The 26,136-nt window shown below is 43.3% G+C and overlaps 1 protein-coding gene across 9 annotated transcripts in view; it reads left to right on the top strand.

Annotated features, from left to right (window-relative positions):
- Nucleotides 1-26,136, top strand: part of ANO1 (anoctamin 1) — an 83,807-nt gene that overhangs the window by 43,850 nt on the left and 13,821 nt on the right. For 2 of the 9 annotated variants that reach the window (XM_063333049.1, XM_063333041.1), the window contains exons 6-19: nucleotides 118-172; nucleotides 3,171-3,222; nucleotides 5,929-5,994; nucleotides 6,494-6,549; nucleotides 8,047-8,088; nucleotides 11,564-11,628; nucleotides 12,569-12,703; nucleotides 13,872-14,032; nucleotides 17,757-17,839; nucleotides 19,619-19,630; nucleotides 20,501-20,572; nucleotides 22,582-22,629; nucleotides 24,505-24,579; nucleotides 25,924-26,125. In XM_063333049.1, the coding sequence (XP_063189119.1) occupies nucleotides 118-172; nucleotides 3,171-3,222; nucleotides 5,929-5,994; nucleotides 6,494-6,549; nucleotides 8,047-8,088; nucleotides 11,564-11,628; nucleotides 12,569-12,703; nucleotides 13,872-14,032; nucleotides 17,757-17,839; nucleotides 19,619-19,630; nucleotides 20,501-20,572; nucleotides 22,582-22,629; nucleotides 24,505-24,579; nucleotides 25,924-26,125 (1,124 nt within the window). The remainder of the gene's footprint in view (nucleotides 1-117; nucleotides 173-3,170; nucleotides 3,223-5,928; nucleotides 5,995-6,493; nucleotides 6,550-8,046; nucleotides 8,089-11,563; nucleotides 11,629-12,568; nucleotides 12,704-13,871; nucleotides 14,033-17,756; nucleotides 17,840-19,618; nucleotides 19,631-20,500; nucleotides 20,573-22,581; nucleotides 22,630-24,504; nucleotides 24,580-25,923; nucleotides 26,126-26,136) is intronic. The other 7 variants (XM_063333045.1, XM_063333042.1, XM_063333043.1 and 4 more) reach the window with 7 other exon arrangements.

Genomic DNA, 26,136 nt, shown 5'->3' with positions numbered 1-26,136 from the left:
GAGATCCCCAGGAGAAATGAAAATATTGAAGGGGTCAACAAGAGCAGGAAATTAGTGGCGCCTTTTTTTTTTTTTTTTTTTTTTAACCTAATGGGCTTCCTTCTAATCTTTCAACAGATTTGATTTGTCTGACAGAGATTCCTTCTTTGACAGCAAAACGAGAAGCACTATAGTAAGTACTGTGTATAAATAATTTATAGCGGATAGTGCCTTAGTCATGGTGTTAATAGCCCCTTTGCCAGCTTTAGTACAAAGCCTGTTGCAAGTTTGCCTTTCCCAACCAAGCACCGGGGGTTGCCTGTGACATCAGTTATTGAAATAATAAATAAAGCATTTCCAGCTTTAGCTTATGTGAGGAATAGTCTTTGATGCTAACAGGTTGCTGCCTTTTGGAAAATAATTTGGATCTTCTTTCCAGTTCACAGTTAATTTGGGACGTAGTTTCTTAGGTGACATATCAGCAGAAAGGAAAAGATTTAGATTCTCCCGCTGGTTCTGCCACCAGCTGCCTGCAGCCCCCGTGACTCATTTACCTTTTCGTCTCCATACATTGCTCTTTTTATAAAATGCTGCAAAATCTCCCAAGACAAATTCCAGCGAAGCAGCCCGGTGTTTTACAGAGAGTATTGTTTACATTTTTGGGGAGCAATTCTTTAGAATGGTCTTAAAAGTGTTGAGATTTATGCTCTTTGTTTAACGTTATTTATGATTTGTATTTAACATTAAAGTTTACGTGAAGAAAATGCACCAAGGACAGAAAATTGCATCTTGTTCTGATCGTTTATGCCTCTGTTCACCCCTGTCACTCTAGCAAGTGTGATGTACACGTGCACAGCACCGGGACTGGGCCGAGACCTTCCTGCCTTTGTGTTGGAGGGTCTCTCTGCTCCTCCAGTGCTATCGTGGGGCTCTTCCTCGTGTAATTACACTTAGAATCACAGAATGCGTTGGGTTGGAAGGGACCTTTAAAGGCCATCTAGTCCACCCCCCCTGCAGTAGCAGGGACATATTTAGATCAGGTTGCTCAGAGCCTCATCCAGCCTGGCCTTGAATGTCTCCAGGGATGGGGCCTCCACCACCTCCCTGGGCAACCAGGGCCAGTGTCTCACCAGCCTCAGCGTAAAGAACTTCTGCCATTCCCTTACAAAAGTGAAGCCTAATGAGGAATATGGTATCGCAGACTACATTTGAGTACTTCCTTGTGACTTACAGAACATCAGATAGGGTGGGGGAGAAGGCCTAGCCTCCTTTATAGCCACCGAGGGGGGAATGGAGAGGACAGCGCGTATGACACCCAGGGCAGCTGGAAGGGACCGTGCCAAGCAGCACTTGCTGCAACACTTTTCAAAGTATAATGTGGACTCTTTGCCCCATTCCGCCGCTGCTAATCGCTGCATTGGAATGTGACTGTGAGCGTGCTTTTATCTTATATTTAACATTAGCCTTTTGGACGCCAAGTGGTTTCAAAAAGAGTTTATATCGCAATTATAGCTGCCTTTTATTGCTACAGTGATAAGGGGCGTGAGATATCTAACTTCTCTTTCCTGCTTTGAAATTCCCGTCTGTGGACCCCTGTAGCCTGAAGTGCAGTGAGTTGATGTGAGCGCAGGTTATCGGGGCTCGGTGAGTTTGACCGGGGAAGGCAGATGCAGCAGCGCAGGAATGGAAGAGAAAATGACAAACATTGAATTGGCTTATTTGCGATGAAACGTTTACTTTGAGATTGGAAAAAAACCATGCAGCTTTTGTTTGTAGACTTTCTTTTGTATGTCTAGGTATATAGTTAAAAAAAACCAACTTGTAAGTACAAGAAACTTAAGGGGGCAAATAGACAGGTAAAATTCATAACGGGCTGTCTGAGAAAGGTGGCAAGACCAAATGGCACCGTAGGACAAGAAGGTGAGCAAGACTAACTGAAAAACGGACTAAAACCAAAGGAGCTCATAGCAGAGGCTGGAAGGAAAAAGAGGGATGGGAGGTTTTTAAACTGCTTGAGGAGCACTGGGCAGTGCTGGTAGTATGCTGCTTTGTTTGAAATCCCCATACATCACCCGGTAGGGAAAGACACGTTGAATGTTTCCCAGTGTTATTTTCTCCTGCATGCATTTCTCTTTGTATTCTTGTTTCTTAAAGTTCTCTCCTGCCTTTCTCATGTGTGCTTTTAAACCACAGTGCAAATATTGACCCTTCCGCCTACTGCAAAATGAACAGGAATCTAGTCACTCCCTGCGAGTCCTTGATGAATAGAAACTAAGCCAAAGACCTCTTTTTTATTTAAAAAATAAAACAACAAGCGAACAACATTAGATAAACGGAAGTCTCTGTGTGACAACCCTTGAACTCACTGGAGTTAGAAGACAACACCAGGCAGATGAGCTGTGGGGTTTGCCTCATGCGCCTTCGCTCGCTTACCTCTGTGAATTGGGCAAGCGCCAGACGCGTTAGCACGGGGATTAATTAGCGAGCATCCCCAGAAAACCTCTCCGTGGCTCTGCAGCCAGGCCAGGCGACGGGCAGCAGGTGCCTTCGCCCGTGGTTTTCCTCCGAGTGCTTGCCTTGCCTGAGAGCGTCGCCACGCGGGACGAAACCTCAGCCGCTCGGGTGGCGCGCTGAGACGTTCAAGGGTTACTTGGCAATAAATGCAATATATTGTAAAATAAATACCTCTGTTTGGCCACTGAAGTTGTGCAAGCTCAGAAATTGTAAGGTCAGCCCGCGTTAGTGCAGTGTCTGATGAACGGCTGCGTGCTGCGTACGCGTTAGGAGCCCGAAGCTCTGCTCAAGTCCTCGGGTTGAAGCCAGTTTACGCCGTCGGAGGCGAGGGAAGAGCTGGCCCAGCACACCACCTCGTCTGGGTGGAAAAGGGCTTCTCATCCTTGATCGATGTCTAACATGAGCAAAAATAGCATTTCTCTTGTGCGAGTGGTTCAATGTGACCCCGTTTCCCCCGATCAATTATCTTGGTAGCTGGCCTTTCTCTCCCGTACGGCTAACTCGACGTGGAAATCTTTAAGCCCGGCTCTCCTGAACACCATGACTTTTATTAAAGAACGATGACTTCATCGACATCTTGGTTTTGCCAATATTTCAGCTGTACATAAAAAAAGATTGTGCTTTTCACTGGCAGTATCTGTAGTAACCCTTTCCTTTCTTCTATTTTACTTCTGTAGGTTTATGAAATATTGAAAAGAACGACATGTACCAAAGCAAAATACAGCATGGGTAAGGAACTTTATTTAGCTTTAAGATCGATATCGTTTTCAGGTATTGAAAATAACTGCAAGTTTGCTGGCTGCGGAGTTTAGGTTTTTCCCCGGCTCTCTAATTTGATGTACGTGGATATAATTGTTTTATGTGGAAATTTAATTTAATTAATGTAGCTGTTTGGAATTCTTTCAGATGTGAATTTCTAGATTCGACTCTAAATTAAATGCTAAGCGAGCGTTTAGCCCCTGCAGATGTTAGTTAGGTCCTTTGCAGCAGGACTGGATGTGATGGGTATTACCGGTGGGTAATACGCGCTCTGCGTTTGTTCAGTTTTACGCTCACTGAAGTGGATGAAGGTATTACCATAAATTTCAATAACTGCAGTGAAAATCTGTGGCTTGGCCCATTCCTTTTAATTAGTAACCTCACGTTTTTATGGTGGGGTGGCCTTTCGATGACTTGAGTGAAATGGGTTTAACCGATGACTGCCCGGAACACTGTCCGAAGTGGAACTGAGATTAACCCGGTGGAACGGCCCAGGATTAAGGCACGCACTGGAAACTGGCCCCTCTCTGGGCCCTCAAAACAGTTGTCGCAAGTCAGTGGGTGTGAAGTTTGTATTGCCACATGCAGTTGTTTTAGGATTTCAGCCTTAGGGCTTGTGCTCCAAGAACTACATTCATAATGCAGGTAAACACGAATTGCAAATCAGGTCACCTTAAAGCTTTGTTGGCGGCGTTTCCTGTTCAGCCGCTACATACTTTATTTTATACGTATCGTGATATATAGGTACATACTTGACTGTGGGACCCAAGTTAACAAATAGTTAATAGCAAGCCAAATTAAGTAAGGCAGAAGGCTAAATTCCCTCATATCCACGCTTCATAACAGCCAGCCAGTAGAAACAAATTTGTACGAACATGGGAGAAAGTGTTTGATAACTGTTGGAATCAGCCTTTATTTGCCTACAAGCAGTTACATAAAACAATGGGAACTTGAATTACAGGTAGTTCTGTTCAATATTGACCCATCAGCTGCTTAGAAATACATCAAATAATGGAAGAATAACTATGCCAGAAATTATTTCCATGCTTTGACTTTTCTGTTGAAGTATCAGCATACAATGTGCAATTGTTGAGTCCTTATATACACTGAATTTTGGTGTTCAGCCAGTATTAACAGAAGCGCTGTTTCACTGCAGCATGGGAAATCCAAATTAATCTGTGACTTTCAGGACCCCTTTCGAGTCTGGTGCTGGATCATTTTCATTGGGAATTACGTATTTGCACTCTTGAAAGTGGAAGGTCATACAGCTCAGTTTGAATTCTTGCCTTGGAGTTGGTTACTCACTTGATTTATTATTTTTTCTTTCTTTTTTTTTTTTTTTTTTTTTCCCCCGGTCCAGAAATGGGAAACACATTAGAGATTAGTTGAATAGGGCAGAGGCTAAAGGAAAGTAAAGTGTTAGGATTCCTGGATCGTTCTTTCACCTGAGACGGGCAAGGTCACACAGAATAACTAATAAAAATATCATTAGGCCAAGCTGTCCATGGGTATAGTCAGCATCACGCAGTCAGGTCCTTTGTGTTCCAGCACTGGAATGCCGGGTTACAACCCGGCAAAGGTTGCAAACAGACCTGAGCAAACACAGATAACGCTGCAACATTTGTGCCCAGCAGGAAAAAGGCGGCCGCCCAGCGAACACCGCAGCCTTGTGTTATTTATTTTGCAAATCTGTGAAAATGAGAATCTGTCTTCATTGTTAAATACTGCGATGTAGAAGGGTACGATGTAGCTCTTGGGTCGGTCGCACAGCCCTAGAAAAATAATTTATCATCTGCTCGCTAGTTGTTTCTGCCAGAAGCATGGAAACATTTGCAGACAATTCATAGTACTGTATCATCTTAAATCGAACTTTGAAAATTAATGATACTGCAGGATGCTGAGCACTCGTGGCGCAGTTCCTCCAGCAGGTTATTGGTATCTCGAAAATGTTAATAAACTTGAAAAATTCTCATTTCAATGTCTCGGTGAACCTACAGTGGGCTGTTTCCTGGTTCATAGTCGCTGTTCTTTCAAATCCAGTCCCACACTCTGTTCTTAGCAATCAGCTGATGGGCAACACGGAGCACACTGTAGCACATCATTTTTCTTTTCCTTTCCTAAGTCCTTTTAAATTCTCCACGATGCAAGTGGCCAGATTATTTTTTTTTTATTATTATTATTATTATTTTTTATTATTATTGGCATTAATCAGCTTAGCCTTGCACAAAGGCAAGTATTTGACTTAGCTCTGATTCCGCACCCAAGGCCGGTTCGTTGAATCCCCAAACGTGTCTTCACGGATAACACGACACCTTCAGACGTGGGTAGTGCTCCGTAATTGGAAGTAGCTATATTAATGCCAGCAGCTGCAGCAAGAACGTTAGAGAAGTAATGTGCTACAGCCCCCAAAGGTCCAGGTCCAGCCGAGTGACCTTTGGGAATGGTGGAGCGAGCTGCGGTGCCGAAGAGCCCCTCGCCATTGTGCTCCTCCAAACTTAGACGTCACCTCTTCCCCACCCACCCTTGCCACCCGCGCTCTGGCCCCAAGCGAAGGAGCGACAGCACACCTGGGAAGGCAGGACTCCTCAAAGTCCCTTGTGCCGCCTGCATTTTATAGATGAAGCATTAATTGCTTTCAGCCTCATGCATGTCACTAATAAACGGATGTGTAAACAGGGAAAGGAGAGGGAAGAAAGAAGGAAACTACCCTTTTAAATAAAAGACGAAAATGTGGTAAATATGGTAAGTATTACGCCAAGGTCTTCGCAAAGGCTTTCCCTACAATTTTCTCTAATCAATCTGAAATCTGAATTCAAAACTTTGTGTGGATGATGCGTGCGTATGCGTGTTCCCGTATGCCATCAATTCCAGCCATATTCTTCTTGTGATCGAGCCTTCTGCTACACACTTTCAAATCTGCAGGCTTGCCCTTAAATCAAACTGACTTTTCAGAAAATGTAATTTATTTTAATGACTAATTTCAAGTCATTGGCTTCTAATTCTTGATTCTCAAATATATATGACTTCCTCTTGCTCTCTGCAGTTTTCCATTTCATGAAATGAGTCATGTTTAATAACCTATATGATTAAAAATGAAACTACATGGAAAGGAATGAGATGGCAGAAAAATCATTATCTGACCAAATGACTGTTATTTTGAGGGAAATCTCCAGGAAGGATGATAAAGTGAGACTGTCTAACCTCAAAATTGTAAATAACTATTATGTCTTTATTTTTCAAGGGATCACCAGTCTGCTTGCCAACGGAGTTTACAGTGCTGCATATCCTTTGCATGATGTAAGTGATCTTGCAATATATTTTACACGTCTACGATTTGACACCAAGAAATCCTTAATGTGTTACGTATTAATGGCATCATCCCAAACACAAGTGTTTCGGATCCTGACTTCCAGCTCACTTGTATCACGACTGCAGTAACTTCTGCTGGTTGTTTCCATCACTCTGCTCACTTTTAATGAATTCCCCATCTCTCTTCTACCTTTGGTGATCGTGAGTGAGTGTTTGAACGTAACATTAGAAGAGTTGTTTGGGTGGCTTAGCAAACGAAATGCTTCTGTTAGCTTCTGACCTTCTGCTCCCGAGGTCCCTGGCATCAGTTCTAGGAAATGTATTTATTCCTGGGGCACCGAGTGGCTAGTTCCCTCAGCCACATCCCTGGCACCCCCCTGGCAAGGGCGGAGATGTCAGTGACATTCGGGTGACATATTTCATGGGACTTGGATGTGGCTGCAGACCTTCTTACTGATGAAGTCTGCTTTTGAGCAGTTTGGTGAGGTGTCAGGCTGTGTTCAACTGTGGTGCCCATCGAGAGGACTAGAGAGAGGTGGGGAATTTTGGTGGGGCTCATGCTCAAGCTGGGTATCCCTGTCCTGCCAGTGGTGTGCAGCAGTGGGATGCTGATGACATTTTCACTTAGAGGTTCAAGGTACCACTCAAACTGACAAACACATGCTCTTAGCTAGACCCTCACAGACAGGCTTGACCGACGTTGAGGGGACGTGGCAGTCGTGCTGTCACGAGGTTCTGGCTCTGTGAGCATATGAGGGCTGTCGAGCCCGGTGCCGGTCTTCTGGCATGGGATGTGAAGATGAAGCGTGTCTTCCTAGTTCTGTGCTCCCCTCACTCGCACTGGTTTTACGTGGGACCACGAATGTTTTATCTCGGTGTAACTGAGACCAGAACAGCCTCTTTATCTGCCCGATGTTTATCATAAATGTCAGGCACTCTTAAATTACAGCAATGTCGCTTAGAAATTCAGAAAGGTTAAATAAACTTCTCTGCATGTACTTGTCTCACGTCTTTAGAAAGCTACTGATAGTCTTGTGTATGAGTTATTTATTGTCTTAGTTTACTCCTTTATCGTATTTAAAAATAGCTCCAAATTAAAACCTCAAATCTAATCAGCCCTGAGTGTTTGGAGAGTCTGGATAGGGATCAGCTCTCTCAGCTGGTCTCTTCTCTTTCAAGTGGACTGAGCTGAACCCCAAATACCATGGCAATACCGCATCCTTTCCCTTGACATTTTTAGGCCACCTTTATCACTTATTCATTCCTTCTTCCCCAGTGACAGACATTATTACTCTTTCTTAATGTGCCTGACGACAGAAGACAAAGTGTGCTATGACAAATGAACTCCTAAAATACAGCATTATTTTACAGATTGCTTTTTCTGGTTTTGATGCATTAAGTGAGTGGGATACATGGGTATGCAAGATGCATAGCAGCTCTGGGCGCGACTCACTGAATGACGCACATTTTCTTCTTTTTTTAAAGGGTGACTATGAAGGTGAAAACGTTGAACCTAATGACAGAAAAGTAAGTTGATATAAAGGGGGTTTAACATATTCGGAAGAGTCCCAGCTTGATGAGTCCCCTGTTGGAATCTGGGCGTTTGCCAAGCTTTCACAGAAAACACCACAAAAAGGCACTAAATGCCAAGCAGTGGAAGTACAGAAGTACTTTCCAGTGCTTAAATTTGCCCAAATTCAGTATGGATATGTTTAAATTGCCAAGCTTGATAACCATACATTTCTGGCCGTGTTGGTAAGAGCGTTGACAGCATTCACGTATAATCCGCCTAAAGTTCAGATGGTGTAATTTCAGGCCAGCTCTGATGAAAAGATGCTCAGTCGTATTGTGGTACCCGCATCTGACATAAACCCTGCTTCGCTCGAGGGCGAGCTCCGGTCTCAGCACTGCAACCGCTGCTCATCTGGAGTGTGAGGAGCAGAACTGGGGAGGGAGGAGAGAGGTGGCTGAAAATACAAGCCTAGAAGTTATTGGGAAAGATAAAGATTGAATGTTTATCAAAAATGAGACATTCTCAGCAAAGCTTTAATGTGCGCTCTTCAGCCAGAAACTGTCCTGTGGATGTATGCTGGTGCCTTTGCATCACTTCTCACAAAAGTCCGTGGTTTAAATTGCGTTTGTATTGCCTGTATAGGGAAAGGCATTTGTTCATTGTAGTAAAGCAGGTACGAGTTATTCTAAGGAAATACTTCTCATAAGAAAAAGCAAATTTTTCACCCTGTGGAGAAATGTTGATTTTTTTTAAATTGGGAGCGCAATTACTACCTACTCCCCATCACACTTCTCGACAGAAGATGGGCTGCTTCTCCACGCGTCAGACAACAACTGAAGCAGAGAGGTTATGACCAGTTCTCTCAGGAGAAGCTACTAAATGCGAGCGCATATGTTGGGCTTTCAGACTTGAAACTTTGCCTTTCCAGTTTGTTTCATGGGCCCGTCTCCAAAGAGACACTGTGGACCTGCATGGGCTCAGGTTGTAGAAGAAGCAGGTGTAAAGCACTCCCAGGTCGATCACATGAAAATAGGTACCCACAGATAAAGGTCTGCTGGGCCTTAAGGTGCAAATGGCTCATCAAAAGACAGCGACTGTTATTTCTCCCCCTCTATTGACTCATGTTAAAAATACCACATACCTGTCGCTTCATTGTTAAGCAACACATTGCTCAACCAAAAATAGGATGAAAGTCCATGTTTCCTCAAAGCGTCTGCATTATCATCTTTATTACTAACTTTTCAAACCTCACAAATTCCCTCATTTCACAAGTTCACTGTGTGTTTGGAAATGTTTACCTTGGCTTTTGACTTCCAGTTCCCTCAAATAATCTTCTGGTGTGTTTTGGCATCTCTCTTCTGGTTTCTTGAAGCTGTCTTTAATCTAATCCAGCGCTAGGCCAGGCTCGTGCCTTTTTTAACAACAAAATTAGAGATTTGAGGCATAGAAATGAAGTAAATATTTAGGACTAGTGCGCTGATCTCTTCTAGTCATGTCTTTGAAGCTGTGCTTTGAATACCAGGCTGATAAATGGCAGGATAAATGAGATAATTCATTTGTGCTTTAACTGCAAATCTGGTTTGAAGTGCTGTACAAAACTGAAACGTGGCAGTGATGCAGAATCTCCTTACTTAGTATTTTCCTGATATGCCTGACCGCTTTAAATCACTAAAAAGGAATCAAACTTCCAGCACAAACTTAGCTTGTAAAAATGAAGTAAAAAATAACAAAAGGAAGGGTCTTAGTGCACGTGGACGTGGAGGTGTCCTGAGTTGTTAATCGTTTCCCAAACACAGGCAGCTGGCCTTAAACTTTTAGAAACGTGGTTGCAAGAAACCCTAAAGCAGAATAAAAATAAAATTTGCAAGAACGTTTAATAAAGCACTGCCTTTAGGTTTCCGTTTCTGCTCTTACTATTGTAAGGAAACCAACAAAGATTAATGATTTGGGGTTGCAGAGGGGAAGATCTACCGTCCACTTAGGTTTTCGATGTCGTATTTCTGTAAGAGTGAAGAAGTTGTATTTTTTTTTGAATGACTCGAACTGTTACGTGAGAAGTACGGCAGTTCAGCTTGGAAAGTTTGTGTCGGTGATTTGGCAGGAGAATTGCAAACCTGCCCTAGGAAGGCTGTTCGCTGCAGGACTTCTCTGTGGTAACACCGCGGCAGGAATGGGTACGGGCAGCAGCGGGGCTGCCCTTCCCTGCTTTGCTGCCTTTCGCTGGAGAGATGTAGGAGGCTGACACGTGTCGAGTTTCTCATGATAAAACAGCCTACAGATTTAAGCAATAACATCCTGTTTGGTCTGTTTTTCTATGAGCAAGATTAATAATGTTGCCCTCCCTGCGACGATAACTGCTTTAGGACTCGGTTCCCCATTGCAGTTTCTTCCACGGCGGAGCTGGTTGAGCAGCCTTCACCCACTGATGGAGGTTTGTGTAACCGAGCCCTGACATTTTCTGCCTTTTTTTTCCCTCTTTTTTTACCCAATGTTTGATGAAAAGAAGTATCTCGGTGATAATCAGTTCATGTTTTTACATTTGAGGCACAGGATTATGTTGTTGCCAGATGAATGAATGAAAGCAGGAGCAACCATCAAAACATCTCCTTGAAATATCAGTAGTTGGTCCAGGAACATCTTGCTACCGAGTTCGTGACACTGGGTTGAAGCAGGGAGGGAGGCAGAGAAGGGAGACCTGACTTGACAAGCAGATGCAAAGCTTCTCTTCCCCTTGTCCCAGGGAGGAGGCGATGGCTGGGTGGCCAGCGAGTGCAGTTCGTCTTCTCTAGTAGTTTTTTGTACGCACCCTGATTTCTTGTTCACTCTGTTAGCTGAACCAAATTAAGAAAAAGAATCAGGTCTGAGAAGCACTATTTATATATTTTACGAAGTAAAGGATAAGTTGAAGGTCTCAGAGGAACCTATTTTTGTGAGGGATTCAATTTTATAAATCACTAATGGGGATCATTGTTTTCCTTGGCCCCTGTCCTAACCAAAAGGATAAGTGGAAATCATCGTGTCCTTTTAGTTTAAAGCTGAAAAACTCTTAAACGCAGCCTTCAAGGCACCTGTGCAACTGCTCCTCCTGATGGATCCCAAGTATTAGTATAGTGAAACAAATCCGTTTATTCTACTTTTTTCTGTCTTGTAATTCAAAGTGTATTCATCTTTCACATCCATTCTGCTGGATACCTCCTATGGATCATAAAATGAGGACTACTCTCCCCATCCCTGCTACAGTTATCCATCAGTTCTGTTGCTGAAGAGCCTTTTAATGTACTAGAATTCTTCACTGTATTATAGCATGCCAAATCATCAAATTTGTTTTTAATACATAATGCAGGCTGCGTGTGCTGGCAGATGATGGGTTGGAACCACAAAGCGGTGAGACCAGATCCACCGCGTGAGCTCTGCACTTTGCTGGGACCAAAGGGGAAAACGCTCGTGTAGGCGACGCTTCAGCTTTTGCCTTGCCTTTCTGTTTTACAGCTCCTGTGTGAGGAGTGGGCGAGCTACGGAGTCTTCTACAAATATCAGCCAATTGACTTGGTGAGGTGAGAGTTCAGCCCTTAACATTGCATTTCCACACTGAAGCTGTGCACAGCGAGGAGAGAGTTGGGGGGGTTCAGCCTGGAGAAGAGAAGGCTCCAGGGAGACCTTAGAGCACCTTCCAGTCCCTAAAGGGGCTCGAGGAAAGCTGAAGAGAGACTCTGGATCACGGAGGGGAGCCATGGGATGAGGGGGAAGGGTTTTACACTGAAAGAGGGGAGATTTATGTTAGATATCAGGAATAAGTTCTTTGCTGTGAGGGTGGTGAGCCCCTGGCCCAGGTTGCCCAGAGAAGCTGTGGCTGCCCCATCCCTGGAGGGGTTCAAGGGCAGGTTGGCCGGGGCTTGGAGCAACCTGGGCTGGTGGGGGGTGTCCCTGCCCAGGGCAGGGGCTTGGAACTGAATGATCTTCAAGGTCCCTTCCAACCCGGACCATCTTGTGATGCTGTGGTGCTCATGCCGGTGTCCCTGTGTAGATGCTGCCCTTGGTGCCACCCCGTGAGACTTTGGAGATTGGGAAGATCACTGGGGGAAAAGGAGTTTTCTGGGGTTTTTAGAAACACGCTTATGTATCCCACCTAGTGTGAAAGGTTGCAGGGAACATATTTTTAGTGAATTTTGTTTGCTCGTGGTGAGAGCTGAGAGTCCCTGAAGAAAATGAGGTGCTTCTTTAAGAGGATTTGTTCACAGATACCAATTTACACAGGAGAGACACAGGGGAAAAAAAGACTAGTTGGACTGACTTTTTTGCATGGTGCCTGTATCTCTGGATTAACTCCAAACATCATGAGAAAGAGAGTCCTCTGAGAAGAAAAAAATTCCCACAGGTCATCAGATCTTACTTTCTCCATGCTTAATCCAGCTGCGATTCATAATTTTAGCCCTGTAATATTTTAAGAAATAGGAAACGTTTCTCTCTCTCATTTCTTTTTTTAATGTATTTCAGAAAATACTTTGGAGAGAAGATTGGACTATATTTTGCCTGGCTGGGAGTTTATACACAAATGCTTATTCCAGCTTCAATTGTAGGGATTATCGTTTTCCTATATGGCTGTGCAACTGTGGATGAGAATATACCAAGGTAAAATAAATAAAAAATAGTAGATTATATTATTGGAGGCCACTGGAAACTCAAAGTTACCTTTCTCTAGAAATGGTTTGTCGCTAATATCTAGGGCGAGCACATCTGAAACTGAGGAACGGGGAGCTTGCTGTCCCACCGACGTCTGCTCCCAGTAAGCGGTGGAGCGCTACCAAGGGCTGAGAGGGGGCAGCAAAACCGCAGCGTGTTTTTAAATAGTTAGCGTTTATTGTTAATTTTTCTTGTGGAGTTTGCATTCATGTACTAAAAATAATTCTTGGCCGGTTGCTCAGGTGTTTGGTTTCGGGGGTTTTTTCCTAACTCAGATCGTTACGTTAAAACAAACCAACAAAATAACTGCTAATGATGGGGTTTAGTGCTTCCCGTCATGAAATGCTGAGGGAGGCATTGTGTGACATTAAGATGAATGGAGAATATTCATGGCTAAAATAAGCAATTGTGGCCAGATTATCAAAATCTTGATGTCCTACTATTTTTAATTTTTTTAATAATTTTTGTATTATAATATTTTAAAGCCCTATGATTTTGCATTATTTACCCTGCATGCATCATCAGCTGTAGATGAAAATTACATCGTTTGTGGGAGCAGCATGAGCACTGAGTCACAAAGCAGATAATGGGTATCAAAAAATAGATATATTTTTCTTTGTTCATTAGGAGTGCTTTGTACTGCTTCCAACAGTTGAAGGAAGTCAAAGGGAATGTCGCTGTTGCTATTTCGCAGATGGAGTGCAGAGAAGTTAAATTTGTTGAACTCCATTCTCTTGATACTCAGCACTTCCCTTGTACCTTATCTATTGCTGTAGTTGGTATTTCAAAACAAGAATGATTTTTAATTTTATTTTTTTTTCTTTAACTTTAAGATCCTGTAGTAAAAAGCGTAGAGTGTTATGGCTTTCGTAATGCTCTTTCTTATTCCCTGGAATAGAAGTAGGGCTGGGGATGGAGGGAGACAACAGCCCCCACAATGGTGGAGGTCATGGACAGAGCTGCTCAGTGGCCCGGAGCTGGGAAGCACTGTGAAGGTGGTATCTGATGGTCCTACAGACCACAAAGAGATGCTGTGCAGAGGAGAAAAGATCATCAGAGCACGAAAGGTGGAGCCGTACTGACCATGTTTTTTCCATATCTTGTTATTTGGTTGCAGTATGGAAATGTGCGACCAGAGAAACAATATCACCATGTGTCCCTTATGTGACAGAACGTGCAGCTACTGGAAGATGAGCTCCGCTTGTGCGACTGCTCGCGCAAGTCATCTGTTTGATAACCCTGCAACTGTCTTCTTCTCGGTCTTCATGGCTCTCTGGGGTAAGAAGATACATGCTTTCATGTTAAGTTTTTAATTATTTAAAAGACAACAGGAAGAAACAGAAGAGATAAAGCAGCGTATTTATACTCAGGCAGTTAATTACATAAAGAACTTCTCTTTGTTTTTTTTTAATTTCCCATGAAACTGTCACTCCCAAATTTATATTCTGGACTGAAGGCTAAAATTCAAGAAGTTGCTCAAGATGAATATCAAATGAAATTGTTAAGCATCTGTCATAAAACTGCTGCATGGTATGTCAAAATTTCATTAACGGGATTGCACAGCTTGCCAAAAAAAAAAAAAATATCTATTTGCAGAGCCAGCTTCCACTTTAGAACATTACAGAAGAAATATATTAATGTACTCTGGGGTTGAGGGGAGGGCTCCGCAGGGAAGTGTAATGGCCTTTAGCGTCTCAGGACAAACCGAGATTGATTCCTGAGCGTGCTGCGAGATGCAATTAAGTTTCTCAGGCAGCAGACATCATGCATGTAGACCATGAAGCGGGAGAAGGGACGTTACAGATATTTTTTCTGATGCTGGCTGCTCTTGTACTTTGAGCACGTCCCTTAACCTTTCTTGGCACGTCTGTAGAACTTGGTTAAAAATATTAACCCGCTCATGACATCTTGTTGGGAGTGTCTTCAGGAATGGTTATAAAGAGCTTTTCTCCTCCCTTCTGGAGGAGGGATGGGGACCTCCTTGCTCGGACACCCCAGCACCATGGGCGCTGGAGGAGAGGAGCCTCGCGTCGTCCTCGCTGCGGGCCAGGAGGGCTTGTTAAGATCAATGGGTTCAAACCCCATGTTCATAACTGGGAGCCCTATACAAAAGGGCTGCAGAGAATAGAGAAATGTGCTTTATTCCCCCCAACTGTGAAGTTTGTTAGCCACATACGTCCAGCGTCACTGAGAGCAGCAGCAGATGATGTTTGCCTCCCCTGTACGCCTTGTTGCAAGTTAGCAAATAAACTGGTTTGGATTATATTTCATCCTAAAACCATAGCCTGATTTTTTTATTTGTTCTAGTCAGTAGGGAACCATTTTTACATTACCATTAGTCTGAACTGGTTTTGGTGCAATTCAACATAATTCAATTTAGAGCAGTGCCTTTTTGACCAGGGTCCCCGTTTGAGATGACTCTGTTTTAGTTGCAATGCTAAGAGCTCATTATCAAGTACTGTAAGGAAAAGGAGAAGGTCCTGCAGACAGATTTGGGGAACAGTGGGGAGTCGGGAGCGCTGCAGGTTCGGAAGGAAAGCTGGGAAGTGTGGGGAGGTTAAACTCCACCAGCAGAGAGGAGGGATCAGTGCCTTACAGGTCATCTTGCCGTGTAGCACACAGGGAGAAACGTGATACACCCCGGCGCAGGATGCCGTGTCAGAGACTTTAAATAGCCTGATTCTCTCATGTGGAGAGTCAAGTATCGGTTTCGTTCTCCCTCATGTACCATTATTGTGAACCCCACGTGGATCTCGGCACATAAAACTCTGTGGTGCAAAGTAACGCTGTTTGCCTCCCTCTCCTTAGCAAACAACTATGGGTCCCTCCATCCATTTTTTTTACCTTCTTGGGCAAAGCAAGGCAGATCGGCAGAAGCCAGTTTCTGTGCCCTGTACAAAATCAGGCTTAATATCTGAGATAGTTTTGGAGTGGGATGTGAAATTCCTCAAGTTCTTCGGGGTCAACGTAAAATTTTATTGTGGCACGATACCATATAATATAAATGTTGTTTCAAAAAGGTCTTTTTGAGTTGGGGAAAATCAGAGCTTTTTCCACATTGTTTTGAATTTGTGTTACTGAAAATTTCATTTCTACAGGCTTTGTCAAAACTATTTCTTAAACTGAAACAAGCACTTTATCTTTTTAAGGAAAGAGCATCAACAAAAATTGGCCGTCTCCAGATGTAGGCACACACGTAGTCTCTCCAGTACCATTTGTGAGCACCTTATTAGGTTCTTGTACAGTTGAAGAGTTGAGGAAGAGACCCAAGCTCAGGCGACCCAGGGCATCTTTAGCACAGCGAGAAAACTAGCCCAAGTTCAGGGGTGTTACTGTGAGCAACCCCTTGGCCAGGCTTCCTCTGTGTGGTGGTGGTGGTGGTGTAACACCCTGGAGAACTCCACTCACACAAGCGTTAAACCAGCTATAGCTCCAACTGAGTCAGAAGTTCAGCGTTAAACTGGACCATGGCCCAGTGCTGCTTGGTATCAAATGGCATTAAAAACGTCAGAGAATCCAGATAAGATCATCCGGACAGTAACCTTTTTGGAGTTTTTAAGCTCTACTTAAGCTTATGGGCCCGGATGAAATATGAAAATGCAGGTACGCTTGGCAAAGCGGCGGTGCATCGCTACCTGGCACGTTCACCGAGGGATTTTCAAACGAGCTGGCTGTGTTTCAGACACAGTCTTTTCTCATTGCATTGTTGTAAGTCAGTGCCACGGAAGGATTCCCAGTGGCGCTGAGAAACGACATCTCGTTCATTTTCCCTATTTCTGGCTGCACCTGGAAGCTGCAGCCGCCGGCGCGAGAACTGGCGGCGGCAGGGAGAGGGGAAGCAATTCCAGGACCGTGACACAGACCCTCTTAGGGTACTGCTGTGGCCACCCCGATTTACAGGAAGCCTATGGCTTGTAAAAGGGGCTCTGCTGTAAGTTTTGCACGTGAGGGTTTCTCTTGGAAGGCGAATGAATGTCACAGCCCTGGTCTGGTTGCAGTCATGAGGGTGTCCTTTCCTCTCTATTCAACTCTCTTACCCTCTCCCTGCCTCTGGTTTTTCTGGATGTGAATGTTTCCGAGCACATCTGTTAATACTCACTGCGGGAAGCTCCCCTGGGAGCACCATTTCTTGGTAGACTCGCCTCTTTCATAACCACTTATTTATTATACAGCACTGGTGTATTCCCAGCATCTAAATATGTCCTCTGAGAACTTGCTCGGTCTCAGAGGCAGATAGACTGATATAGACCGGGATCATTCATCGGGACTCAAGAATTGCTTTAACTAGGGTTCTTTTCTGTAACTCTTCTCCCTCAAAAAGAAAATAGCCTTAAAGGTTTCTCCTTTAACAGCCTGCCCACCTGCAGCCTTCAGACTGGCACGAGTGTTTGGGTTTGGATATGATGATTAGAGCTAACCATACTATTGTGACCACGAGATGGATGTCATTATAAAAATATAAAAAAGCTTTATCTGGATATCTTTGAAGGAATAGTTATACCAACAGTACAAGGCTCGTTAAGCCATTCATATTTTGTAGAGATAAAACACGGGTTTATTTGGACTCGGCGGGGGGAATTATTTGCAGGTGAAGACCAACAATATTATTAGTCACAAATACAAATATTTGAAGAAGTTTGGGTGTCTGACTTCCTCAGACCCCGTAAAAAGTTGTAGGCATCTCTCTACATGAAGCTGTGGATGTAACAAATGCCCTTTGTTACAAAAAACAAAGATAAAAAAAGTACCTAGATAAAAAACGTGGCTTCTTAGCACATCAGTATTTCCCAGATAGATGTTACGGTTGAATAAGAGAGTAATAAAAATGAAGTTAACCTGGCCCGATATATGCCATGATGTTGTACCTGCTGAGCCCTTGTGGAGGTGAGAACCCGCAGAGGTACAGCCGGCGACGTGGAGCCCTACCTAAGACAAATCCCAGAGGCTGATGTGATTTTGTTGGGGATAAAATGTCGAAATAATTATTAAACTGTTGTTTCAGCTGCCACCTTTATGGAACACTGGAAGAGAAAACAGATGCGTCTCAACTACAGGTGGGACCTGACTGGGTTTGAAGAGGAGGAGGTTTGTTCCTTCAGTTCTGACTCTTTGGCTTCCACCGTGGCGTTACCGATAGCTCCTTGCCCCAAGCCGATAGACCTTGCCCCACGGGGAACTGCTCTTGGGGCGGGTCCGCCATTTAGAAGAAAGGAAAATCTCTGTACATGAACTATTTGAGGTTTTTATAGCAAGGGTATGAGTAGTATGTCTTGTTGCCATAGAAACGTAATTGTATAGCCACAAAATCTATCATTTTTTTTTACAAATGTGTAGTCGGGTCACACCTAGCAGCGTAGGCATGGAATATACAGCTCAGACCTTCCTCCTGGGCTGATGTCAGGGTGCTAACAGCCGAGGACCTCGTTCATCCCCCGCGGCTGTGAATCAGAAACGAATGTATTGAAGTTGATAAAGTTATAGCACTGTAAAAATACACTGAAAAAGTCCTGTTAACTTTTAACCATGCAGAATCAAGCCCTGACTTGGAAAATACTTAAGAAAGTATTGCCAGACATGTGGGCTTGGGGCATTGGGAGGGACATAAATGTGGAGGTGTATTTTATTTTTTTTTTTTCATTTGCTAAAAAAAAAAATAAATATCCCTAGCCAGGTTTATACTGAATGTGCTAAATGCCGTAAAGGGGAAAAGGGCCGAATCTGTATGGAAAAAATGGTCTTAAAAATCAATGAAGCTTTAGAAGGGAAGGAGGGAAAGTTCCTCAGCCAGCTGGGAAGCTGTTTTCCTACCTTTTTGTTTTTAACTTTGTCGCTTTGCAAAAAAGGAAGACACCTTCCTAGCCCATAACGCAGTCCCAGCCGTGCCCTCGGAGGCGGCGTGTGGGTCCCTTCCACTTCCCCGTCGCATGTGGCGAGCCGTGCTGCGAAAACCCCGCCGCGGGATCTGAGCGAGCTTTGTTTGCTGGCCGGCTGGCTTGGGTTTTTTTCCTGTTGTTATTACTAAAAGAAGCGTGACCGCCCTTGTCCCATCTCTAGATGTTCTGAATAGATAGGCAACAAATATTGCCCACATGGAACAAAAACCTCACCGGCCCTGGGTATAACACTACGCGGCTTGATGAGCCTGGCACAGTTATTGTTCCCCTCACCCCCAATTCTGCTTGAATTACCTCCTCTTAATATGTTTATCTCCTCCGTAATACCTTTAGGTGCACTGTGCCAGCAGCCCCCGTGCCATGCTGGTTGCTAGATCATACCTATTCTACTGGGAGAGAATACAGGGATTTCTTTCCTGGATGCTATACTGCTCTTTTATTTTTGGTAACTTGCTGTTAGCATACATGAAAGTAGAAAGGATTAACTGTATCTTTCCGATGTCGTTCCCCTTCATGTCCGAGTTCAGAGCCCTACACAGCTAAAACAGCAGCTGTTAATACAGTAGAGTTTGTTCTTTGTTTTGTATAGTCGACGCTAGATAATACAGTCCTGAGTTTAGCAAAGAATTTACGCCCCTCCCGTTTCTGATGTGGGTGAAACTTAAGCTGGTGTCCTGTGGGAGAGTCAGGGTTTCAAGTGATGTACTAAACCCCAGGGTCTCTCATCTTCTGGTGTTTTTCGGGACCCCTACTTCATACAATACTTACAGTAACGTTAATAAATGTTGTAGAACGTGAGTAGACTGATTTTCTCTGGTAGTGTCTAGCCATCCACTGTACCTATGTTTGTTTCATGTAATTTTTAAAATATAAATCCGATATGGTCTGCAACAGTTCAGTAATCAAATTTTTGTTTTTTTGTTTTTTTGTTTTTTCTTGTTTTTCGTGTTTTTTTTCTGGTTTCCTGAAGGAGGCAGTCAAGGTTTGGAAAACATTTTTTTTTTTTTTTAAATCGCTTTACCTTTTTTATTACATGTCTACTGATGAATGCCATCTTTTGATCTCCACCTCTTCTTTTTCAAGCATCAGATTTTCTTTAGATCTCCTCCACTGATTGCTTTGCCTTTACACCCTCCCCCTCTCCACTTATTCAGACTTTTTTCCGCTCCGTTCTGTTTCCCATCCGATGCATAACTGTAAATTCTGAATCTTTGGTGAATGCGCAATTATCCTGAATTCTGAATCCGTGAATCTTTCTGAATCTCTTGGCTGTCTCTTACTCCTGAGGTTTCCTACCCCTTCTCCTCCAATGCACACGGGTCACCGGTGGATGCTGTCCAAGACAGGATTAGGGGAGGACCCCAAATGACAATTTTCTGGGATCCCAGAGCCAGCATTTTGCGTACCAACGGCAGATAACTGTTTCCCTCGTGAGCTGAGGATTGCTGAAATGACAGTTAATGACATGCGAAATCTAATTTTTATCGGGGGGGAAAAAAAAAAGGTAGTTAAAACCCAAGCATAATGTCACTCGGTACAAACCATGCAATCTGCAGGTTGTGCTGTATATTCTTACACACATAAATTTAATCTACGCGGCGTTGCATGCGGCTGTCTGACAGCGAGTGCAAATCATTCTGCGGTTGCTGCTGTAGAACCGTGAATGATACAAGATTTAACACCTTTTTTAAATACGGTCGACTATCAGTTGACATAAACGACATACAGAGAGAATTAGAATTCAGTTAGAAAACTTGGAAACAATCAGGAAATCGACCTGCAAACAGTTTGTATGTAGCTGGTGTAGAAAATAAATAATTTTGCTTTTTATCGAATATGACTTATTTCACAGGATCATCCAAGAGCAGAATATGAAGCTAAAGTTTTGGAGAAATCACTGAGAAAAGAACACAAACAGAAAGAGGTATGGTAAAAATATCCATTTGTTTCACTTATAAAAAAACCCTACTTTGAAACAGAAGGTTGTTATAGCAGGCAATGACCCAAGACTAAGAAATAAGTAAAAAACAGAGTTACTGCACATTGTGTTTAAATTCCAGGTGTCTTTGCCCCTAGCATACATGGGATACTTGGTGTATGCCAGCGCACAAGACATCATTAAGACTAGAAATGTCTTTAATAATTAGATAGAGGAGTGTGGCTTAGGGAAGCTAATTGAGGCCGATTGAAGGGGCACTCCCGTTAGACTAATGAATCAAGTTTGAGAAAACTGTACCAAAACGTCTTCCGCTGGGCCAATACAAGTCCCTAAAGCCTCTCAGGAGAGGTTCTCTGTCTTGCTAGGCTTTTTTTGCGAACAAAAATATTCCTAGAGCATTAATGAAGAGTACTAACACCAATTTCCTCGCCGAATTCCAGCTTCGATCATAGCTTTCTGCCTTTTTAAAAACGTAACTTCCATTTTATTCCACTGAATTAAGGTAGCCCTCACTTCTGCTTTTAACTCGCTCTTTCCCTCGCCGTGAGAAAGGTGCTGCCAGTCATCCCCGGGGCGCGTCCATCTCGCCAGCGGACGGTGCGGTCCCTCTGAGCAGCTTCCCTGCCCTTTCGCTGAAGGCTGTAATTCCTCCCCTGTTACTGTCCGTCAGCAGCAGACCGATTGGAAAAAGCTCCTTTTCTCCCTCACGTACTGGTGTCCACCCTACCAGAGGTTGTTCCCCGTTAACCGCAAGAACTCAGCCGTTTGTATGACCGGGTTTTTAAGCAGAGAAGTAAATGCTCCGGCATAAACAAAATCTGTCGGCAGAAATTCCTCTTTTGTCTCTGTTACCAGTGGTACAGTAGCGTGGAACAATGCCCTAATTTGGGATCTTAGGAAAACCCTATGGAAGTAAAACTGCAGTAACCACGTTAACATGAAATATGCTTTAAGAGGCAGTATGCGTAGGTTGGACTGGCGTTAAACTAAATTTGTCTGATTTTTGTCATGTGCTTATACTTGAGTACCGTTGGGCCCCTCTTAAAAGGTGCTGCAAAGCTGATGGTGGTATGTTCCTGTTAATCTATAGGACGCAGGGTGTGAGCGGCGCAGCATCCTGTGCAATACCTTACTGCAGCACTGCCTTAAAATCCCTTCCAGAAGAAAAAGGATTCAGGTTGCTGCCCTCTTATCGTCTGGATAAACAATGTTGGAATACAGACTTCCTTGTATTCTGCTAAAAACCGGCAACTCGCTGTAATTCTGGGTATATTAGGAATTCAGATCTTAAATGTGGATTGTTGGGTAGTTGGGTCCAACTACTACTGTTGGGTAGTTGGACAATTAATGAATGGTGGCCTCCAAATATCGGAGTATGAAAGTTGAGCAATTAAGAGAGGATTTTTTTTTTAATTTTTTTTTTTCTAGCCAGGCTATTTATAACTTTTTGGGCTGTGTTCAATTTGGATGTTACTAATTTGGGAAACGTGAGAAAAGGAGTTTTTTCTGAAAGACTCAGTAATTATCTTTCATTGGGATCTAGAGTGTTAAAGTTCAAATTCAACAGTTGTAAGACAACTTGGAAATCTTCTTAAAGAAAAAATATCCAAACCTAAACCAGAAATTCGTAATATTTTTTCAAGATAAGCCAATTAAAAAAAAAATAAAGGAAAAACTTTTGGGACATTCTTTATCATGAAAGATTCCTTTCATCCTAAAGGAAAAAGAAAGGCACAATCCTGAATTAAAAAGGGAACATCCTTTGCAGGATTGCTTGATCTACCCCAGGATTTGGGGCAAGAGTTCATCTTTTGTTGTTGTTATGTTTTAGTGACCTAAAGCTGAAACACAAAGCCTTAAGCAAACTAATAGAGCATTCACTTGTGTCTAAACCGCTGTGTACCCCGAGTCAGTAGAGTATATAGATTAATTGAGCAGAGCTTTGTAACGCTATATTGCCCCGTCCTTTTTTTGTTTCCTTTGACTGCCATCAGAAGCATCGGTATTTTCCAGAAGAGACAGCAAACAAATGGAGACAAAGAGTTAAGACAGTCATGGCTGGGGTGAAATTGGTTCTTTTTATTCAAACTTATGGAGAAACTCAAATTATGAGTAATTATGGAAGACACAAATCAATTTGTTTTTGGCTGTTGAACCTTTGTTTAATATTCACATTCAGTTCTGGGTTTCTTCCCCTTCCTCCCCTTGTTTCTTCAGCACTCTGTGGGACACTGGTTCTATGCGTTGGGAATGGCACTGCATGGCTAATCTTAGATTTACCATCCTGGACTGTCGTTACGTTTTGCAGTGGAGCATGGGCCGTGTGTTGAAAGAGTTGCTTGCACTTCCCTGAGACAACGTGCATGTAATAAAAATAGAATTTGAGTAATATTTTTATGTTCATTATAATGTGTGCGTCATCTTCCATAATGTTCCCCGTGTTGTTTATTTTCTGGTGTTTAGAAACAATTCCCGGCATCAAAGTTTATGAAGGATTCTAGATGAGCAATACTGTTCTAAATTAAATTTTCATACCCAAATTCAGGCAGTGGCTGCTTGACTGGATTTAGGGTATCCTGTAACAACCCCATGCAGTGCGACAGGCTTGGAGAAGAGTGGCTGGAAAGCTGCCTGGCCAAAAAGGACCTGGGGGTGTTGGTCGACAGCCAACAGCTGAGTATGAGCCAGCAGTGTGTCCAGGTGGCCAAGGCGGCCAACAGCATTCTGCCTTGTATCAGGAATAGCGTGGCCAGCAGGAGTAGGGAAGCAATCATCCCCCCGTACTTGGCACTGGTGAGCCCCACCTCGAGGGCTGTGTTCAGTTTTGGGCCCCTCTGTACAAGACAGACGTTGAGGTGCTGGAGCGTGTCCAGAGAAGGGCAACGGAGCTGGTGAGGGGTCTGGAGCACGAGTCTTGTGAGGAGCGGCTGAGGGAGCTGGGGGTGTTCAGCCTGGAGAAAAGGAGGCTGAGGGGAGACCTTCTCGCTCTCTACAGCGCCCTGAAAGGAGGGGGTACAAAGTGGGGGTCGGTCTCTTCTCCCAAGGAACAGGCGATAGGGTGAGAGGAAGCAGCCTCGAGTTGCGCCGGGGGAGGTTTAGGATGGATATTAGGAAAAATTTCTTCACCAAAGGGTTGTCAAGCGTTAGAACAGGCTGCCCAGGGAAGTGGTGGAGTCGCCATCCCTGGAGATATTTAAAAGACGTGTAGATGTGGTGCTGAGGGACATGGTTTAGTGGTGGACTTGGCAGTGCTAGGTTAATGGTTGGACTCGATGGTCTTAAAGGTCCCTTCCAACCTAGACGATTCTATGATTCTGATTCTATAATAAAGAGTGCACGTGCATCTTAACTCCTATTGGCGTGGTCCATTGAAGACCACGTGGAGAGTCAGGTAGTTAAAAATCACTCACGTTGAAGGAATTTCACGTCTTATCACACACCAAACCAAGATTTTCCCTGTCAACTGGGAGTTCATCTTGGAGTTACTCAGTAACGTACTTAATCTGTATTTCAGTGGAACCAGTCGTGCAACTGCAAAGCTGCAAATATTAACTGGGGAGGGAGAGGGGAAGAAGGAGAATTTTTCTAGGGAAAGCAAAAGAAAATATTTAACAGGAGAGATCTTACTTCATGGGTTATGACAGCCTATTTGCATGTTTCCTTCAAAAAGTATACAGAAAAATCTGCTTTATTTAAACTCACAGTGCAGGCGCTTGACCAATTTGAACCTAGATACGGAGTAAACAGTTCGCCTGTGTGGAATTGTAACTGTAAACACTGTGTCTTTGCATCTTCTAACTGGTTGTGTATTTGCTAGCCTTTTTTTTTTTTTCCCCTCTCTGTTTTTGTCACATGTGCAAAATCTCACGCTCTGTCTTTATTTAATGTACCCTTTTTCCCCTCCCCCCAAATTTTAGACCGATAAAGAAAAGCTGACATGGAAGGATCGTTTTCCAGCCTATTTAACCAATTTTGTTGGCATCATCTTCATGGTAAGCATCACCCGGGAAAACCTGAAATTGATGTTAGCGAGTCCTTGTATACAACAGAATTGATGGAAATATCAGTGAAATTGTCACAGACTTTATCAGATTGATGTGGTTCGCAATGGCTTTTCCCCCGTGAAAAAAATCCAAGCATTTTATTGTTTTATGAGCTAAAACCTTATCAAGAGCTTGAATTTCTACTTTCCCGTCTCTTTCCAGGAAAGAAATAAGAATACCTAAATAGAGTAGGGGAAAAATGAGGGCACGGAAATGGAAATTATCACAACCACTGAGAAAAAAACCTTAAAAAATAGAGAGAGTCCTCTCAGAAAATAGTCAGGAAATAGAGAACGGCCTCGTTTTTATACCACACTTCTTGAAAGAAATGATGTGGCCGGTTGCCATCCTGATTGCGAGGATTTTTAATCAAGCAGATAAATTTGGGGCTATACCATATAATACGAGAATTGCAAACAGAGCACTTAATGCAAGAAAAAGGTAAAATAATGATGAGAACAGCCTTTTTCCTTTTGCTGATAAAGCACCAGCATTTAAAACAAATTTTGAAGGAAATAATAATTCAAGACGTGGAACAGATTGGCGGATGGATAAAAAGGCTTAAGCCCTTTCCAGTTGTAGGATACGCCAGACTAACTCAGCTCATTCGGTTTTTTGAGGAACAGGAACTTTGTTTTGGGCTTGTTTTTTTTTAATATTTGTGTTTTCAGAGAATGGAAGTGCAGCAAATCCAGTCTTCTCAGCTGAAGATTCGGTACTTTATAAGAATCACGTTTTAAATTCTTCCTCTGTTTAAGCAACGAAAAATTGAATAAGACTTTGCGTACCTTTACATTGCCAGGAAGGGCGTTGATTTAATCAGATTTCATTTCAGTTTGGGATTATGGCAGCACAGTGAGCCTGAGTACGGGATTTGAAGGCTTGTGGGCAGACTGAAGCTGAAATACTCCTCTCTGCTTCAACCCTGGCGTTCTTTTATAATAAGCTAATATCCTGTATATATGCTGTTGCTGTTAGGGCTGAAAGGAAACCCACTAATACTTTTCATATAATCAAGTAGTTTACATTTAGGTGCCTTTAAAAAAAAAATCCTTTTGCATGTGATTGCGGCATCACTGTGTCCATTTTTTCATGTGATGAGCACATTACTAGCAAAAGAGGATCTTTTCCCACGGTTCACCAAAGTGATTGGGAGCCTTCGTGCAGAATTGGGTGGAACTGAGATGTGGCCCGGAGATCCTATTTTAAGGTCATTGCTAAGTCCCCCGCAAAGTATTTATAGTTAAAGTATTTGTAGTTAAATATAGAGGCTGCGCTATTCTTAACTTGCAGGTTGGGCTGACGTTCGCGATCGTGTTTGGAGTCATCATATACAGGATCTCGACTGCAGCGGCGCTGGCAATCAGTTCCACTCCCTCAGGCCGCTCAAGCGTTCGGGTCACCGTCACTGCCACCGCAGTCATTATCAATTTGGTGGTCATCATCATCCTGGATGAAGTCTACGGCTGCATCGCAAGGTGGCTAACTCAGATCGGTAGGTTTAAA

This window comes from Chroicocephalus ridibundus, chromosome 4 (genome assembly GCF_963924245.1).
Source record: "Chroicocephalus ridibundus chromosome 4, bChrRid1.1, whole genome shotgun sequence".
NCBI classification, from domain to species: domain Eukaryota; kingdom Metazoa; phylum Chordata; class Aves; order Charadriiformes; family Laridae; genus Chroicocephalus; species Chroicocephalus ridibundus.
The sequence above is the reverse complement of the archived record's forward strand: the minus strand, read 5'-3'. Positions and strand labels throughout refer to the sequence as shown.